Raw genomic sequence first — 18360 nt, 5'->3', positions numbered from 1 at the left:
TTTGCATCAACACGGATGGAACTGGAGGGGATAATGCTGAGTGAAATAAGTCAAGCAGGGAAAGACAATTATCATATGGTTTCACTCATATGTGGAACATAAGGAACAGTGCAGAGGACCACAGGGGAAGGGAGGGACAAGTGAATGGGAAGAAATCAGAGAGGGAGACAAACCATGAGAGACTCTGGACTCTAGGAACCAAACTGAGGGTTACAGAAGGGGGGGGGGTAGGGGAATGGGGTAACTGGGTGATGGGGATTAAAAAAATTTTTTTCAAAGGTTTTGTAAAAATAAATAAATAAGTAAAAATAAAAACTCTGTGACCTTAGGAACTATAATCCTATCATTATATTCCAAGTTTACTTTATCTTCTCATCAGTTCTAATCCTTGCCTTGCTCAAAGTTTGTATTGTATTTTGCACATGTATAATAAGTCAGGTTCTTATCCTGACATTCTTGATAAAATAGAGAAGCCTGGGCACCTGGGTGGCTCAGTTGGTTAAGCGACTGCCTTTGGCTCAGGTCATGATCCTGGAGTCCCTGGATCGAGTCCCGCATCAGGCTCCCTGCTCGGCGGGGAGTCTGCTTCTCCCTCTGACCCTCTTCCCTTTTATGTTCTCTATCCCTCATTCTCTCTCTCTCAAATAAATAAATAAAATCTTTAAAAATAAAAAAAAATAGAGAAGCCTGATTTGAAGTTAAGTTGTGAATTAACATTTTTTATTCAGAGGTAGGTAAATGACTTCTGGTGACCCTGACTGATTTTTACATTGGGAGCAACCCCACCCTCCAGTTCATTGCGCAATGGGGAAGTGGTTTGTGGAGCAGGCCTACACAAAACAGGCAAAACTGTATTGTACATTAAATGTGTGATTCATATCCCTTGCTCCTTGCTCAAGAAGAACTGTATCTTAAACAAGTGATGGAATGCATGGGCCAGACACTGTTGCGGTTTCAGAAGTGAATAAGATGCAGTTCCAGCAATCATATGACTGGGGGCTGCACGAGGAGGCTGGAGGGTAATCCAAAAAGAAAAAAAAATGCTCACAAATAACTATGATTCAAGGCAGAATGTGATGAGAGCACTCAATTCCCATTGAGAGAAAAATTATTTCTAGTTAGAGGATCAAAAGATTTCATAAGAGATATGTCAATAGAACTGGAATTCCCCATTCTATAAGCATCTTTTGAGCTCCGCTGTTCCTGAGACTCTGTGCCTGGCACTGGGGATTCAGAGATAAAACCAGCACATTTGTGCTCATGGAAAAGCTTTTAGTCTAGCCAGGAAAGAGAAACTTATGAAAAGTCTCAACCCACCCTGGCACAAGTTCTAGGAAAAAGAAGAAAAAGCCACTGGAGCACAGAGGACTAAGCAACTGGTTCTGCCTGGGGATTATGTCACCAAAAAAGGGGTAAATAAGAGTTTGTAAGAGAACCGACATATGACCCACAGAGTGAGGCAGGTGCTTTGCCCGAGGCCTCACACACATCCGTGTCCTTGATTCTCACAATAACCTCTGAGGCACTTACCGTTTTCCACACTTTACGGATGGAAAAACTACAGCTCAGAGTTTCAATAAATTGAAAGTTGCCTAAAGTCATACAATGGGTAAGCAAAGAAGCCATGAGAACTGAACTCTGGGCTCTGATGGCTATCTCCAACTGCCCGGAAGAAAAGGGAAGAAAGCGAGAAGTACAAAGGAATTTGTTTTAATAGCTTGACCACAGGCCAGGAAGCAGGACAGCCAAGATCTTCTTGGGAAAATAACACAGGGCAGCTTTTCCAGAGTGTAGGCTGCCTAATAATTCAGAATATAGCTGTATCAGAATATAGAAAGCCTTCCTTGAGTTAGATGTTTGACTGTTTCCAACATGTGCTATTAAAAGGAGCTAAGAGCACTAACACAGAAAAAGGGAACAGGAAGTGATGGGGAAGATGAAGGTGGCTTTTTTAGATGTAGTGATAACCAAGACCTCCCTCTGAAGAGGTCAGTGAGCATTTAAAGTAATTAAGCTGTATTATTCCCAGTGTGGTAGGAAGCCAGAACATTTTGAAGCTATAGATAAGAAATTTTATTCTTTTGCATGTTGCTGTCCAGTTTTCCCAACACCATTTGTTGAAAAGACTGTCTTTTTCCCATTGGATATTCTTTCCTGCTTTATCAAAGATTAATTGACCATACAGTTATCAGATCATTTCTGGGTTTTCTATTCTGTCCCATTGATCTTTGTGTCTATTTTTGTGCCAGTACCATACTATTTTCATGACTACAGCTTTGCAATATAACTTGAAGTCTGGAATTCTGATCCCTCCAGCTTTGCTTTTCTTCTTCAAGGTTGCTTTGGTTATTTGGGACCTTTTGTGGTTCCATACAAATTTTAGGATTGTTTATTCTAGCTCTGTGAACAATGCTGTTGGTATTTTGATAGGAATAACAATGAATGTGTAGATGACTTTGGGTAGTATAGACATTTTAACAATATTTGTTCTTCTGATCCATGAGTATGGAATGTCTTTCCATTTCTTTGTGTTGTCTTTAATTTCTTTCATCAGTGTTTTATAGTTTTCAGAGTACAGGTGTTTCATCACCTCTTTGGTTAGGTTTATTCCTAGGTATCTTATGGTTTTTGGTGCAACTGTAAATGGGATTGATTCCTTGATTTATCCTTCTGATGCTTCATTATTGGTGTATAGAAATGCAACAGATTTCTGTATGTTGATTTTGTATCCTGCAGCTTTACTGAATTTGTGTATAAGTTCTAGCAATTTTTTGGTGGAGTCTTTTGGGTGTTCTGTGTAGTGTATCATGTCATCTGCAAATAGTGGAAGTTTTACTTCTTCCTTGCTGATTTGGATGCCTTTTATTTCTTTTTGTTGTCTGATTGCTAAGGCTAGGACTTCCGGTACGATGTTGAATAAAATTGGTGAGAGTGGACATCCCTGTTTTGTGAAAAGCTCTCAGTTTTTCCCCATTGAGAATGATATTAGCTGTGGTTTTTCATATATGGACTTTATCATGTTGAGGTATAACCCTAGTTTGTTGAGGGTTTTTATCATGAATGGATCTTGTACTTTGTCAAAAGATTTTCCTGCATCTATTGAAGGGATCATATGGCTCTTATCCTATCTTTTATTAATGTGGTGTATCACGTTGATTGATTTGCAACATGGAAAAGAATGAAACTGGACCACTTTCTTCCACCATACACAAAAATAAATTCAAAATGGATTAAAGACCAGGCTGCCTGAGTGGCTCAGTCAGTTAAGTGCCCAACTCTTGATTTCAGCTTAGGTCTTTTTTTTTTTTTTTTAAAGATTTTATTTATTTGTTTGAGAGAGAGAATGAGAGAGAGAGAGAGAGAGAGCATGAGAGGGGGGAGGGTCAGAGGGAGAAGCAGACTCCCTGCTGAGCAGGGAGCCCGATGCGGGACTCGATCCTGGGACTCCAGGATCATGACCTGAGCCGAAGGCAGTTGCTTAACCAACTGAGCCACCCAGGTGCCCTCAGCTCAGGTCTTGATCTCAGGGTCATGAGTTCAAGCCCCATGTTGGGCTCCACGCTGAGTGTGGAGCCTACTTAAAAAACAAAAAATGGGATTGCTTCTGTCTGTTGTTTAGGTATGGCACCGGCGACGAAGCTGAGAGGCAGCAAGAACCCCGGCGGGGGTCTCGCTCTGTGCTGACCGCGAGCCAGGTCAGAATGGGCTATGGAGGAGCCCGGCTCGTTGGTCACGGGAGACCGCGCCCGTGGCTAGAGCTGGTGCTTGCGGCGGGTAGGGATGAACGCCGAGTGGCTGCTGCTGGAGGACGGAAACGAGGTGACTATAGGGCGAGGATTTGGTGTCACATACCAACTGGTATCAAAAATCTGCCCTCTGATGATTTCCCGAAACCACTGTGTTTTGAAGCAGAATGTCGAGGGCCAGTGGACAATTATGGACAACAAGAGTCTGAATGGTGTTTGGCTGAACAGAGAACATCTAGAACCTTTAAAGTTCTATTCTATCCATAAGGGAGACCACATCCAGCTCAGGGTACCTGTGGAGAATAAGGAGAATGCAGAGTATGAATATGAAGTTACTGAAGAAGACCAGGAGAGGATGTATCCTTGTCTTGCCCTAAAGAATGACCAGATGATAGGAAAAAATAGGGGATTGAGAACTAAAAGGAAATTTAGTTTGGATGAATTGGAGGGTTCTGGAGCTGAAGGCCCCTCAAATTTGAAATCCAAAATAAGTAAACTGTCTTGTGAACCTGGTCAACCAGTGAAGTCTCATGGGAAATGTGAAGTGGCCAGTCAACCCTCCGAATATCTGGATCCTAAGTTGACTTCCCTTGAGCCGAGGGAGAAGGCCACAAAGGCTCATGTTCACCCTGGCTCCACAAAAGTCATAGAGCTTCATCCTAAGAAGCAGAAAGCCTCAAACCCTTCAGCATCTCAAAGCAGCTTAGAGCTGTTCAAGGTGACCATGTCCAGGATTCTGAAGCTGAAAATACAAATGCAGGAAAACCAGGTAGCTGTCTTGAAGGTGAAAAAGCAGACCCAAAAAGGGAACTCAAAGAGAATTATGAAAATGGAGCAGGAGCTGCAGGACTTACAGTCCCAGCTGTGTGCAGAGCAGGCCCAGCAGCAGGCCAGAGTGGAGCAGCTAGAGAAGACTTTCCAGGAAGAGGAACTGCATTTCCAGGGTTTGGAGAAGGAGCAAGGAGAAGAGGACCTGAAGCAACAGTTGGCCCAGGCTCTGCAGGAGCATCGGGCTCTAATGGAAGAACTAAATCGGAGCAAGAAGGACTTTGAAGCAATCATTCAAGCCAAGAACAAAGAATTGGAACAGACCAAGGCTGTCACCTTGAACTGTGCCCACAGTTTCTGCTCCTACTGTATCAATGACTGGATGAAGCAGAAGGTAGAATGCCCCATTTGTCGGAAGCACATCAAGTCCAAAACTCACTCCCTGGTTCTGGACAATTGCATTAATAAGATGGTAGATAATCTGAGCTCAGAAGTGAAAGAACGACGAATTGTCCTCATTAGGGAACAAAAAGCAAAGAGACTGTCCTGAAGACCATGCTCCAGGGGCATTTGAGGGACTGCCAGGCAGTGGAAGCTTGGGAGGGTCTGGAGGATTATCTGTGGACAGGTCTTGGGCCTCTCTGAGATGGCGCTCAGGACGGAGCCCCATGGGACAGAGACTGAGAGCGAGTCCTCTGCACGACCGATGTTGGCTGGCTGTGCTGCCACCATGAGGGCTGCTTCCGGGGACTTGAGAGACGCTGCTTCCCTGTGTGGTGAATGGGTTATGTATTTCTGTTCTGCTTTTTAACTTGATTGTTTCTGTTAGTGTTTTGGTACCTCAGAAGCCCCTCAGCTGACATTTGTTTTGGACAGGTTGGGGTACCCCTACGGCTGCCCCTAAAAGCTAAGGCAGCCTCTCTTGGAGAGGATGGTCTACCTCTTTGTGAAAACAAGATGTCATTTCCTGGAAATAAAATGTAAAGCCTAAAAAAAAAAAATGGATTAAAGACCTAAATGTGAGACAGGAAACCATGAAAATCCTAAAGGGGAACACAGGCAGTAACCTCTTTGACATCAGCCATAGCAACCTCTTACTAGGTATATCTCCTGAGGCAAGGAAAACAAAGCAAAAATAAATTACTGGGACTTCCTCAAAATAAAAAAAAAAAAAAAAACTTCTGCACAGTGAAGGAAACAATCAATAAAACTAAAAGGCAACCCACAGAAAGGGAGAAGGTATTTGCAAATGACATACCTGATAAAGGATCAGTATGCAAAATATATAAATAACTGATACAACTCAACACCCAAAAAATGAATAATCCAGTTAAAATGGGCAGAAAACATGAATGAACATTTTTCCAAAGACATACAGATGGCCAGGAGATACATGAAAAGATGTTCAACATCACTGATCATCAGGGAGATACAAGTCAAAACTACAATGAGATATCACCTCACACTTGTCAGAATGGCTAAAATCAACAACATAAGAACCAACAGGTGTTGGTGAGGATGTGGAGAAAGGGGAAACTTCTTGCACTACTGGTGGGAATGAAACTGGTACAGCCACTCTGGAAAATAGTATGGAGTTAAAAAGTTAAAAATAGAAAAAAAATAGAACTACCTTACAATCCAGCAATTGCACTACTAGGTATTTACCCAAAGAATACAAAAATACTAATTCAAAGGGATATATGCACCCCGGTATTTATAGCAACATTATCCACAATAGCCAAATTATGGAAACAGCCCAATGTCCAACAACCAAGGAACGGATAAAGAGGATGTGGTCTATATATACAATGGAATATTACTCAGCCATAAAAAGGAATGCAATCTTGCCATTTGCAATCATGTGGATGGAGCTAGAGAGTATTATGCTAAGTGAAATAAGTCAGTCAGAGAAAGACAAATTCTATACAATTTCACTCATATGTGGAATTTAAGAAACAAAACAAATGAGCATAGGGGAAAAAAGAGAGAGGCAAACCAAGAACAGACTCTTGACTAGAGAGAACAAACTGATGGTTACCAGAGGGGAGGTGGGTGGGGGGATGAGTTAAATAGGTGATGGAGATTAAGGAGTGCACTTGTGATGAGCACCAGGTGTTGTATGTACGTGTAGACTCACTAAATTGTACACCTGAAACTAATATTACACTATATATTAACTAACTAGAATTTAAATTAAAACCTTAAATAAATAAAAAAATTAAATTTAGACATGACATCCATCACTTTCACTGTATTCTGTCAGTCAGAAGCCAGTTACTAACCATGCAGTGGTTACAAAGGAATGTGTATACCATGGGTGGGGATTACTTAAAGAAATTATAATAACCCCTAAAACTTAAATGGAGGTATAACCACTGATAATATTTTGTTGTATTTCCTTCCAGTTTTTCCCTATGTATATAAATAATAATTTAATGTTTTATTCTTTCAAACTTATGATCATACTGTACAGGGGCTGTACCCTATTTTTATAACTTTTTATTTTAATATAATTTCAAATGTTTCCTACAGAAAAGTTGCAATAGTCCAAAACCTTCATACACTCTTTACCCAGATTCACCAATACATTTTTTTCTCATCTGTTTTATCTTTCTATCTTTGTATGTGTATTTATATTTATGCATATTATTTGGTATGAACCATTTGAGAGTAAGTTGGATACATCACTGTGCATTTCCTAATTATAAGGACATAGATTTTTTTTTTTTTTTTTTTTTAGTAGGCTCCATGCCCGATGTTGGGCTTGAACTCATGACCTTGAGATTAAGAGTTGCGTGCTCTACCAACTGAGCCAGCCAGGTTCCCCCATTGATTTTTTTATGTAATCACAGTACAACTATCAAAATCAGGAAATTTAACATTGGTACAATTCAAAGTCCACAATCTACATTCAAATTTCATCAGTTGTCCCATAAACATCCTTTATAAATTGTTTTTTCTTGGTCTAAGATCAAATCTTAGATGCATTTAATTCTCAGTAATGTCCTTTAATTTGGAACAGTTCCTCACCTATTTTGTGTGTGTTTCTTGACCTTGACATTTTTGAAGAGTACAAACCAGTCATTTTTGTACGTTGTCCTTTGACTTGGATTTGTCTGATCTGATTTTTTGCAGTTTTGGAAGGAATGCCACCAAACTAATGTTGTATCCTACTCAGTGCATCTCACCAAGAGACAAATGATGCTTGTTTGTTAACTCTGATCACTTTGATAAAGTGGAGCCTGCCAGTTTTCTTCACTCTAACATTACTATTTTTCCCTTTGAAATTAATAATGTATGAGGAGATAGTTTGAATATGTAAATATTCCATTTCTCATTAAACCTTCACCCACTAGTTTTAGTATCCATTAATGATTTTCTATCTCCATCATTCCTTCTATACTTGTTAGTTGGTATCCTACTGAAAGAACTTTTCTCCTTCCTCGTTTTCATTTATTTACTTATTTTTTCATTTATTGATATAAGTATGGGCTCATAGATTTTAATTTTATAAGTAATGGGTTATAATCCACTACCATCACTCTATTTTTATGAATAAATTATCCCATATCTGGCCAGTGGGAGCTCTAAAAGTTGACTTCTGTGTCCTTTTGGTATGTTCCTGCTTTTGTTGAAGAAATTCCTTACTTTAATGGGGTGACTGGGTGATGGATATTAAGGAGGACACATGTTGTGATGAGCACTGGGTGTTATACACAACTGATAAATCGTTGAACACTACATCAAAAAATAATGATGTACTATATGCTGGCTAACTGAACATAATAAAAAAAAAAAAGAAATTCCTTACTTACTTTTACAAGATGATCCAGATTCATTTTGTGCTTCCCTGACACAGTCCTAGAATCAGCTATTTCTCCAAGGGCCATTACCTTTTATTGGAAATGGTATTTAGAAATTTCATACCAATTTCTAGGTGGTAGGTATACTCACTGTTACTACTTAGTCATTTCTTCTAGGTCCTGTCAGCAGACAGAGCTATCTATCTATAATTATTATATATTATATGTATATTATTTATATATTCATATAATTTTTTATATCCATCTATCTATACATAATATGTTTTTTTAAAGATTTTATTTATTTATTTTGACAGAAAGAGAGACAGCCAGAGAGGGAACACAAGCAGGGGGAGTGGGAGAGGGAGAAGCAGGCTTCCCGCAGAGCAGGGAGCCCAATGTGGGGCTTGATCCCAGGACCCTGAGATCATGATCTGAGCCAAAGGCAGATGTTTAACGACTGAGCCACCCAGGTGCCACATTATATGTTAAGTATATATAATTAAAAACCATGAATTCAAACTAATACCTCAAGTACCAATCCAACACTTCAGAGAATACTCTCAACTTCCACATATTCACATCTGTAACTCTTCTTCAACAGTGAAAAAAATTGGCTTCTGTTACTGTCAATATATCTACTCATTTGTTTAAGCCTAAATTACATAGAAAGTAGTTTCAGAGCTGCTAACTCAGACCACTACAAAAAGTAAATTTATTGACTAGAGTTCAATATGTGTTTATAGTTTTTTTCTGAGATATATTCAGTGTGTGACATAGTGAAATGCATAAATCCTGCATGTACAATGTGATGAGTTCTAACAACTACTGTACCTATTTTCAACCCAATATGAGCAATTTCTCATGTCATTAAAGCGTTTTTCAAAAGCATGAATGTTTTTAAGCTGGTTATTATTCTACAGTATGGATATATTATAATTGATTTTGTCATTCCTTATAATAAGATTAGATTTTCAGTGTTTTCTATTGAAAGCAGTGCTTCAATAGTATCCTATTAACACTGTTAAAAGGAGAATGTGATACCACTATGTAAGCTATAGTTATGCCACCTTTCCTTTACCGAAAAAGATATTCTGTTGAATGAATTAATCAAAATTTCAAGATTCTAAGATACTCCAACTATTATTCCTACAACTAAACTGGTTCTGGTCCAGTGTATTAATTTCTTAGTACCATCATAGCAAATAACCACAAATGAGGTGGTTTGCAACACCAGAAATTCATTCTCTCATAGTTCAGGAAGTCAGAAGTTCAAAATCAAGATGTTAGCAGAGGTGGTTCTTTCTGGAGGCTCTGAGGGGGAAACCACCCCCATGCTTCACTCCCTAGGACCTGATAGTTGCTGGCAATCCTTGGCATCCCTTGGCTTGTAGGTGTGTGACTCCAATTTCTGACTCCATTGTCACATGGCCTTTTTCTCTGTGTGTGTTCACTTTTAAGGAGACCAAGTCACTGGATTTAGGGCCAATCCAAATCTAGTATGACCATATCTTAATTCAACTAATTACAACTATAAAGACCCTATTTCCAAATAAAATCACATTCAGAGGTTCCAGGTGGACATGAATTCTGGAGGGACACTATTCAACCCAGTATGCCCAATATGGCTAGTCCCCTTTAAAACTCCGTAATTCCTTATCTGAGCTCTTGGGATTAAATGATTTTAGATTTAGATTTTAGAAAGGTAATTTCAGGTATGTACTATATATTATATTACATAACACCCCACCCAGTAAGGTCAGGAGCAGCACCCCATAATCAAACACATTACTATTTCTGCAGTGAAGTATATGCACATTCGTACCAAGGGAGAGAAATAAAGACAATAGTTTCACATCATTTCATGTCTAACCTTGCTGCCAGATAAAAATGATTTTTTTTTTTAAATTTTCAGAGCTTTGGGGATTTCAGAATTACAGATTCTGTGTTCCTGAATTTGAGCCCATTTTCAGGTGCAAATGTTAAAAGTTCAAGTCAAAAAGCCACCTATTTTAATAGTATAAAGCAAATGGTTCAAGTACATCAACCTGTGAGTACACATGTGGTCGCATTATCATTCATACCTAACATTCACCAGCCCCACAGCCATTTCTAGTCCGGTGGGATTTCTAATACAATAGAAAGCCCTTCACTCCTCAGATACTTCTGGAAACTCCCAGGGTGGGCAGAGAGTATCCACAGCACCATTCTAGGAACTTAGTAGTATGGCAACTGAGTCAGGAATCTTCAGCTGAGAATGAGCATGCAGATGCCCTCCTCTGAGATGACCTGCTGTCCTAATCTGCAACTGTTCTATGTTCCTGGAACGAGAGCCCATTCCCAACGCCCTTGTCTCCCCTGTTTCCTCACTGCCCAGGCCTGGCAATGGATTCCAAGCAACAAAGCTTTTGTGAAATGAGAAGGAAAATGTGATTCCCTTCCTGTGACATGCTCAGTTAGAGGATGGCCCCCACATGAGTTCGAAAGTATTAAGAGAGTTTGCTACAAGGACTCTTCCCGTTGGTCCTCACAATCCCTTTTTTCTACAAGTTGTACTCATGGTTCAGTATAGACTGTTTAGTGTATTCTTTTCCTGTTGTTGCTATAACAACAACCAACCACAAATTTAGTGGCTTAAAACAGTACAAACTATCATCTTACAGTTCTAGAGGTCAGAATTTGAGATGGTTCTTCCGAGCTAAAACCAAACTGTCCACAAGGCTGTGCTCCTTTCTAGAGGCTCTGGAGGAGAATATTTCTCGGACTTTTCTACCTTCTAGAGGCTCTCTTCATTCCTTGGCTCAGGGCTCCTTCTCCCATTTTCAAAGCACATCACTCCACCCTCTGCTTCCATCGTCCCATCTCCTCTCTCTGACATCAGCCTTCCTGCCTTCCTCTTGTAAGAAATCTTGTGATTTCATATTCCCCTTCCCCCACCCCATTAATCTTCCCATGTCGATATCCTTAACTTAGTCACATCTGCAAAGTCTCTTTTGCCACGTAAGGTAATTATATTTGCAGGTGCTGAGGACTGACATGTGGACATCTTTGGAGGGCCATTATTCTGACTGCCATATGCTGTACTTAGAACCACCCTTCATGCACCTCCTCTGCTCGCCCACTTTGCCTCCCTAGAGTAGACTCTCCCCCAGCAGCCACCAAGCACCCTGCAATCTCCCCTTCAGTTAGTCCACCACTCTACCTGTCACCACCTCCAATTTATCAGAAATATGTAGATGAATTTAGGAAAGAGAACAACATAATTTCCCAGTCAAATCTCAAATTTTATTAGGATCCTCTTCAAGTTTCCTTTGATTCAGATCATGTTCTTATATTTGATGGGATGGATAAGGACCCTTGGCTCTCTCAAACAACAACACAGAAAAAACACTTTTATTTTGTCAAACACTTTCCAATTTTCAACTGACCCTCACAAATACCTAATTAAACACGTAAGGCAAGATTTTTATTTCCATTTTACAATTAAGGAAACTGAGGCTCTGAAACATTAAGTCCTTTGATCAAGGCTTTATTGCAGGATAAATATCATATATCAAAAAGTTATCCTCCCCATCAAATCATAAAGAAGCCAAAGGAAAAAATAAAATCACCACAAAGAAGGTCAAATTATGGAAATATAAAATATAATATGCATATGAGTGTGCTTATATTTCTACTGTATGTATAACACAGTCAGGATAGCTTTAAGACAGCGGGAAAATTGGAGAAGTGTGACCTCTCTGGGCCCTCTTCATTCCCCCAATTTGTCTTTCTTCCTCCTCGCAGACCCTCAACCTCTTCCTAACCCTACACCTCTCCCTCATCTTGCCCTTGATTACTGAGAATCCTTCTAGAAAAGCTCTGTCCAACAGCAATATTATGTGAGCCACATATATAATTTTAATTTTTCCTCACATTTTAAAAAGTGAAAATAAGCAGGTAAAATTAATTTTGGTAATATATTTTAACCCAGTATATCCAAAGAATTATCAATTCAACACATAATCAATATTAAAGTTGTTAATGAAATACTTCCATTCTCTTTTCATTCTAAGTCCTCTTCAAAATCCAATGTATATTTTATATTTATAGCATATAATTTGAGCTAGCTGTATTTCAAATGCTCAATAGCCACATGTAGCTAATGGCTACCATATTAGATACTACAGTGCTAGGATCCAACACACCCCAATTATACCTCTTTTCTCTGTTTCAGTCTGACTTATACTCTGATCTTCCCAGTTAAAACTCTAGTTGCCTTTTATCAAATTATGGAATGAATAAGTCACGGGAATAAAAGGCACAACATAGGGAATATAGTCAATGATATTGTAATAGCATTGTATGGTGACAGATGGTAGCTACACTTCTGATGAGCATAGCATAATGCAGAGAGGAGTTGAATCACTATTTTGTACACCTGAAACTAAAGTTAACACTGTGTGTCAACTACACTCAAATTAAAAAAAGTTAACTCTAGTTGTCTTTTGTCTAAGACATCTATTAGTGGCTCTAACAAAAGTAATGCAATAAGTGTGTGTTTATAATCTTCTCTTTGGATAAAAGAACTGTGTTCTTTTCCATTTAGTTTCTCCATCTTTCTTGGCTAAGCCAGATCCTGTGTTTTGAGATGCAGAATCTGTAGAATGGGTAGAGATCTATGACTAAGAAGCAGAGAAAGAACTTAACAAGATACCAAGTTGAATTATTTAAGAGCTGGAATATAATGTGAAGGGACATAAAAGAAAACAGACCTTTAGGACATTAGGCTAAGTGAAATAAACCAGTCACAGAAGGACAAATACTGCATGATTCTACTTATATGAGGTATCTAAAGTAGTCAGATTCCCAGAAGAAGAGAGTAGAATGGTGATTGCCAGGGGGAACTGGGGAGTTGCTGTTCATAAAGCTTAAATTATACAAGATGAAAAAGTTCTAGAGATATGCTGTACAACATTATATTTAATAATAATGTACTATATGCTTAAAAATTGTTAAGAGAGTAGATCTCATTATGTGTAGGAGTGGGGTTTTTTTGTTTGTTTTTTGTGGGGTTTTTTTTTTCCTTTATCACAACTAGGAGGAGGAAGAGGAGAAAATGGAGTCAGGGATAAAGGAGGAATATGAGAGGCTGCCATGTGAGAAACTCCAGAGCAGATTCAGGATATAACAGAATTGGGGCTGGAGGAAGTTTCTGAGAAGTGCAGTTCACCGCTAGGAACTGGATCTTCTTCAATATTCCATAACAGACTTGGGTAAAACATAGAATTAATTTTTTAAAAATTTTATTTATTTGACAGAGAGAGAGAGGGAGAGAGAGAGAGAGAGAGAGAGAGCACAAGCAGGGGGAGCAGGAGAGGGAGAAGCAGGCTCCTCACTGAGCAGGGAGTCTGATGTGGGGCTCAATCCCAGGACCCTGAGATCATGACCTGGGCCAAAGGCAGGCACCCAATCAACTGAGCCACCCAGCCTCTAGAATTCATTTTTAATAGCTTTTAGAGGAACTCTTATTTATTCTTCAAGTGTGACAGAATGAGTTGCATGGACTTCAGGGATTTATAGGGTTACATATATTATGTCCTATTCTAGAATTAGCATGGTATAATGGGGGGGAAAAGCCACAGGTTCTAGGTCAAATTGTATAGGCTGTAAGGGCCTCTGCCTCTTACTAGCTCTGTGACCTTGAGTGAGTATTTGGGCCTCTGTTTCTTCAACAAGTGCTCTAAATTTTGCAATCTTGCCCTGTAAATCAATCCCCTAAAGCTTTTAAGTTTAAAAGTTCCTTTATGAAAATTAAAATTCCCAGAACTACCTTATAATCCAGCAATTACACTACTAGGTATTTACCCAAAAGATACAAACATACAGATTTGAAGGGATACATGCACCCCGATGTTTATAGCAGTATTATCAACAATAGCCAAACTATGGAGAGAACCCAAATGTCTATCCACTGATGAATGGATAAAGATGTGGTAAGTAGAATATTACTCAGCCATCAAAAAGAACGAAACCTTGCCATTTGCGATGATGTGGATGGAGGCAGAGTGTATTATGCTAAGTGAAATAAATCAGTCAGAGAAAGACAACTGCCGTATGATTTCACTCATAAGCAGAATTTAAGAAACAAAACAGATGAACAAATGGGAAGGGGGAAAAGGAGGGAAGACAAAGGAGAGAGGTGAAACAAACCATAAGAGACTCTTAATGATGGAGAACAAACTGCGGGTTGATGGAGGGAAATGGGTAGGGGATGGACTGGATGGGTGATGGGCATTAAGGAAGGCACTTGCGATGAGCACTGGGTGTCGTATGTAAGTGATGAATCACTGAATTCTACTCCTGAAGCCAGTATTACACTGTATGTTAACTAACCAGAATTTAAATAAAAATTAAAGAAAAGTTTTAAAAAATTAAAATTCCAATGAGTTACTATTTTTTCACCCATTGGATTGGCAAAGATTTTGAAAGACTAATAACACACTGTAGCGAAGAGTGTGGAAAATATACACCTTCATACATTGCTGTAGGCAATACAAAACAGCACAACTTTTGTGCAGGGTAATTTGATAAGGTCTATCAAAATTTTTAAGGTACATATCCTTTTACTGACAAGTTTATTTCTAGTAACTTAGCATATAGATATACCCTCACATGTTTAAATGATATATGCATAACGATATTCATTGCAGCATTGTTTGTAATACCAAAACAACACAGGCTTCTTATAATAAACAAGTTTGTCAGTCAAACTGAAACTGGTGAAATAATATATGACACATCCAGACAATGGATTTTATGCAACATTTAACAAGAATGAGGCAGTTTTGTGTATATCAAGGTAGAAAGGTCTCCAAAATACACTGTTTAAAAAAAGTCAAAGTACAGGGCCCCTGGGTGGCTCAGTCAGTTAAGCACCAACTCTTGATTTCAGCTCAGGTCATGATCTCAGGGTCGTGAGTTCGAACCCCATGTCATGCTCAGGGCTCAGCGTGGAGTCTGCTTGTCCCCTCTACTCCACCCCCACCCCCCGCTCACTCTTTCTCTCTCTCTCTAATAAATAAATAAAATCTTTCTTAAAAAAAAATCAAAGCGCTATGCATGAATACTAAGATACCACTTATGGAGGTGGGATGGGGAAATATACATGTATGTATTTCAGACTTGCATAGACAATCTCTGAAAGCACACACCAGAAACATGTTAAGTCAGTGGTATCTCTGGAGAGAAAAACTTGGCAGATAGCAAACTAGGGCAGGGTGTGGGGGGGACTTTTCACTCACTATAACTTTTGAATTTTTACCTTGTATATGATTTACCTAGTCAAAGAAAAAGATAACATAAAAAAAAGCAGTGTGGAACAATATATAATTTGGAGTAAAAGAGCTGGTTTCAAGCTGTTATTTAGTGCCAGGATGATCTCAAACAAGTGATTTTCCCTCTCCAAGTGTTTGTTTCTTTGGGGAAATATAGGGATAATAGAATATTGTTGGGAGGACACTTGAGATATACTTGAGATACTGGATATGAGAATGCTTAGAGTAAAACGTTTCCATGTGTCTAAGCATAAGGCATGGGAAAACCCAGCTGTCCCCAGATCCGGTCATCACTCAGACTGGAACAAAGTCTCACACTTTGGGTTGATGCCACAAAGGGTCTGTAGTGGTTCCAAACCTTGCTACATATTGAAATCAAATGGGGAGCTTTGTGAGAAGTTCTGTCTCCCATCCACTCAGATGAAGGGGTCTGCAGCTCCTTTAGGTAAGATGAGCATGTGCCAAGGTCTCAAAACCACTAGTCGAGTGGAAGAACCTTTACACAGTTAGTTATGGAATGGAGGTCCATGCCTAGTTCTTGCCCAGGCTGTGTGACTTTGAACAAGTTAATTCACTTTTCTGGACTTCAGTACCCTCATCAGTGTAAATAGCAAGTTAAATGTCTATATTTTTTACTAGTTGTAATCTCTGAAGAACTTTATGTTTTGAATATCCTATGATTCTCATTCTAGTCAGTTTGTGTCACCTATGAAGAAATCCCTGTCCAGGATAGTTGGGGGACTGAAGAGGGTCAGAGATTATGTATTAGTGGTGTAAGGAGGAATGATTCTAAGATTTGGTCCTGACAATGAGGACAGTGCCAGGTATCTAAAGACGCTATTTTGACACACAGTACAAGTATCTGTGAGCCATTCTGGCACTAGATGGAACTTTGTATTTCAATTCACCTGAACCTGATTCTGTCTAGAATCCTTAACAGGTGGGCAATCTTATTAAATATCATGGATCAACCTCCACTGTGCATTCTTGGTTAATGATCAAATATTTAAAATCTGGCTCTAAAACTGAATTGCTACTACAGGATACTACACCATTGACTTATTCATTCATTTATGTAATACTTAATATCCAAATATTTGGAGAGCACTTACAATTTTCCAACTACATGTGTCCATATTTGCAAGGAATTATAGGTATACGTTATTTACTTCATCAAGAAGTAAAATAATGTAGATATGTGTTACACAAAAAGTTGCTAAACACATCACTAAACATCAAGAAAATGTACATCAAAACCACCATGAAATATACTTCCCACCTGTTAGAATGGCAATTATGAAAAAGACAGGAAATAACAAAGTGCTATCAAGGATGCAGAGAAAAGGGAACCTCTGTGCACTGTTGGTGGGAATGTAAATTGATGCAACCACATTAATGGAGGTTCCTCAAAAAATTAAAAACAGAACTACCATATAATCTAGCAATTCCACTTCTGGCTACTTATCTGAAGAAAACAAAAAGGCTAACTCAAAAAGGTATATGCACCCCCATGTTCACTGCAGCATTATTTACAATAGCCAAGATATGGAAACAACCAAAGTGTCCATTGAGGGATAAATGGATAAAGGAAATGTGGAAGGATAGAGACATAGGATACTATTCAGCCCTAAAAAAAGTTCTCATCACAGGAAAAATCTTTGTAATTATATATGATGACAGAGGTTAACTGGGCTTACTGGGGTGATCATTTTGTAATATATACAAATATTGAATCATTATGTTGTACATCTGAAACTAATATAATGTTATATGTCAATTATATCTCAACTAAAAAATTTTGTTTGAAAAGAAGTAAAATAATGCTGAGATGTATTTGGCCATAGGTCCTCCTTGGGAGAACCATTGCTTTTGACTCTAAACAAACAAACAACAACAACAAAAATACCCATAGCTACATGGGGAGGATTAACTAAAACCAGGAGTTCAAACAATGTCCTTGAGCGCCCCGTCTCTTCCCGCTCTGAGCTCTGCTTCTCTTTGCTGTTGGCCATGTTCTCTCCTAGGGCAGAAAGCTACACAATGGCCTCCAGCCACTGGTGCTTACGTCAGCCATACAACTCACACCTCAGAGGAAGACTCTTTTGTCTCTCCTGATAGCTCCACGGATAAAAAAGCTCCAGTTTGGGTCATGTGCCTGCCTCTGAACCAATCGTTCTGGCCATCAAGATGGAGTCATCTGACTGGCCAGACTCGGGGCTGGGGTGAGCTTAGTACAGAAAAACTGTGTTGGGCTTTAATAGACTGGGTGAGGAGGAGGAGGCAGATGAGGAATAGTAGCTTTGGTATGAAAAAAGCAGGCAGGCTGCGTCCACCAGGCTAGGGGTAGAGGAATGAAAAGGGAGCAGCCCAGGGCCTGAAAATTGGTCTCAGGGCTGAATGAAAAGATCCCTGTGGTTCCACAGGAACCTTAAGTATCACAAACTTTAAATTCAGCAGATGGTCTCCTGGAGCATCGAAAGTGTGGCCCAAAACAAAGCTGTGCACCACTATGGGCAGCTGCAGGGATGCACCCAGGAATCTTTCTTGAAGGTGAAAGATGTAATCTCCTCTTCTGCTTCAGACCCTGAGTCCTACCCACTATTTGCCATCACCTAAACCATTGATTGCTTCTCAGAATCTCCCCCTGTCCAACATCTGAAGGAAATGATACACTTCTATCTGTAAAGTGGTTATTAAGTCAGGGATTTGGGAGGGAGAAGATGGTGA

At 39.3% G+C, this 18360-nt stretch overlaps 1 protein-coding gene across 1 annotated transcript; it reads left to right on the top strand.

Moving 5' to 3' along the window:
• The first annotated feature begins 3708 nt into the window (after positions 1-3708).
• On the top strand, positions 3709-5169 carry LOC113935002 (E3 ubiquitin-protein ligase RNF8-like). Its single transcript, XM_035723773.1, is given in 1 exon segment — positions 3709-5169. A coding segment is annotated over 1 exon segment (1356 nt). The 3' UTR covers positions 5065-5169.
• The last annotated feature ends 13191 nt before the right edge of the window (positions 5170-18360 follow it).

The sequence above is a fragment of the Zalophus californianus genome, chromosome 13 (assembly GCF_009762305.2).
Source record: "Zalophus californianus isolate mZalCal1 chromosome 13, mZalCal1.pri.v2, whole genome shotgun sequence".
Classification (NCBI taxonomy): Eukaryota; Metazoa; Chordata; class Mammalia; order Carnivora; family Otariidae; genus Zalophus; species Zalophus californianus.
Note: the sequence above shows the minus strand (reverse complement) of the source record. Positions and strands in the feature narration are given on the sequence as shown.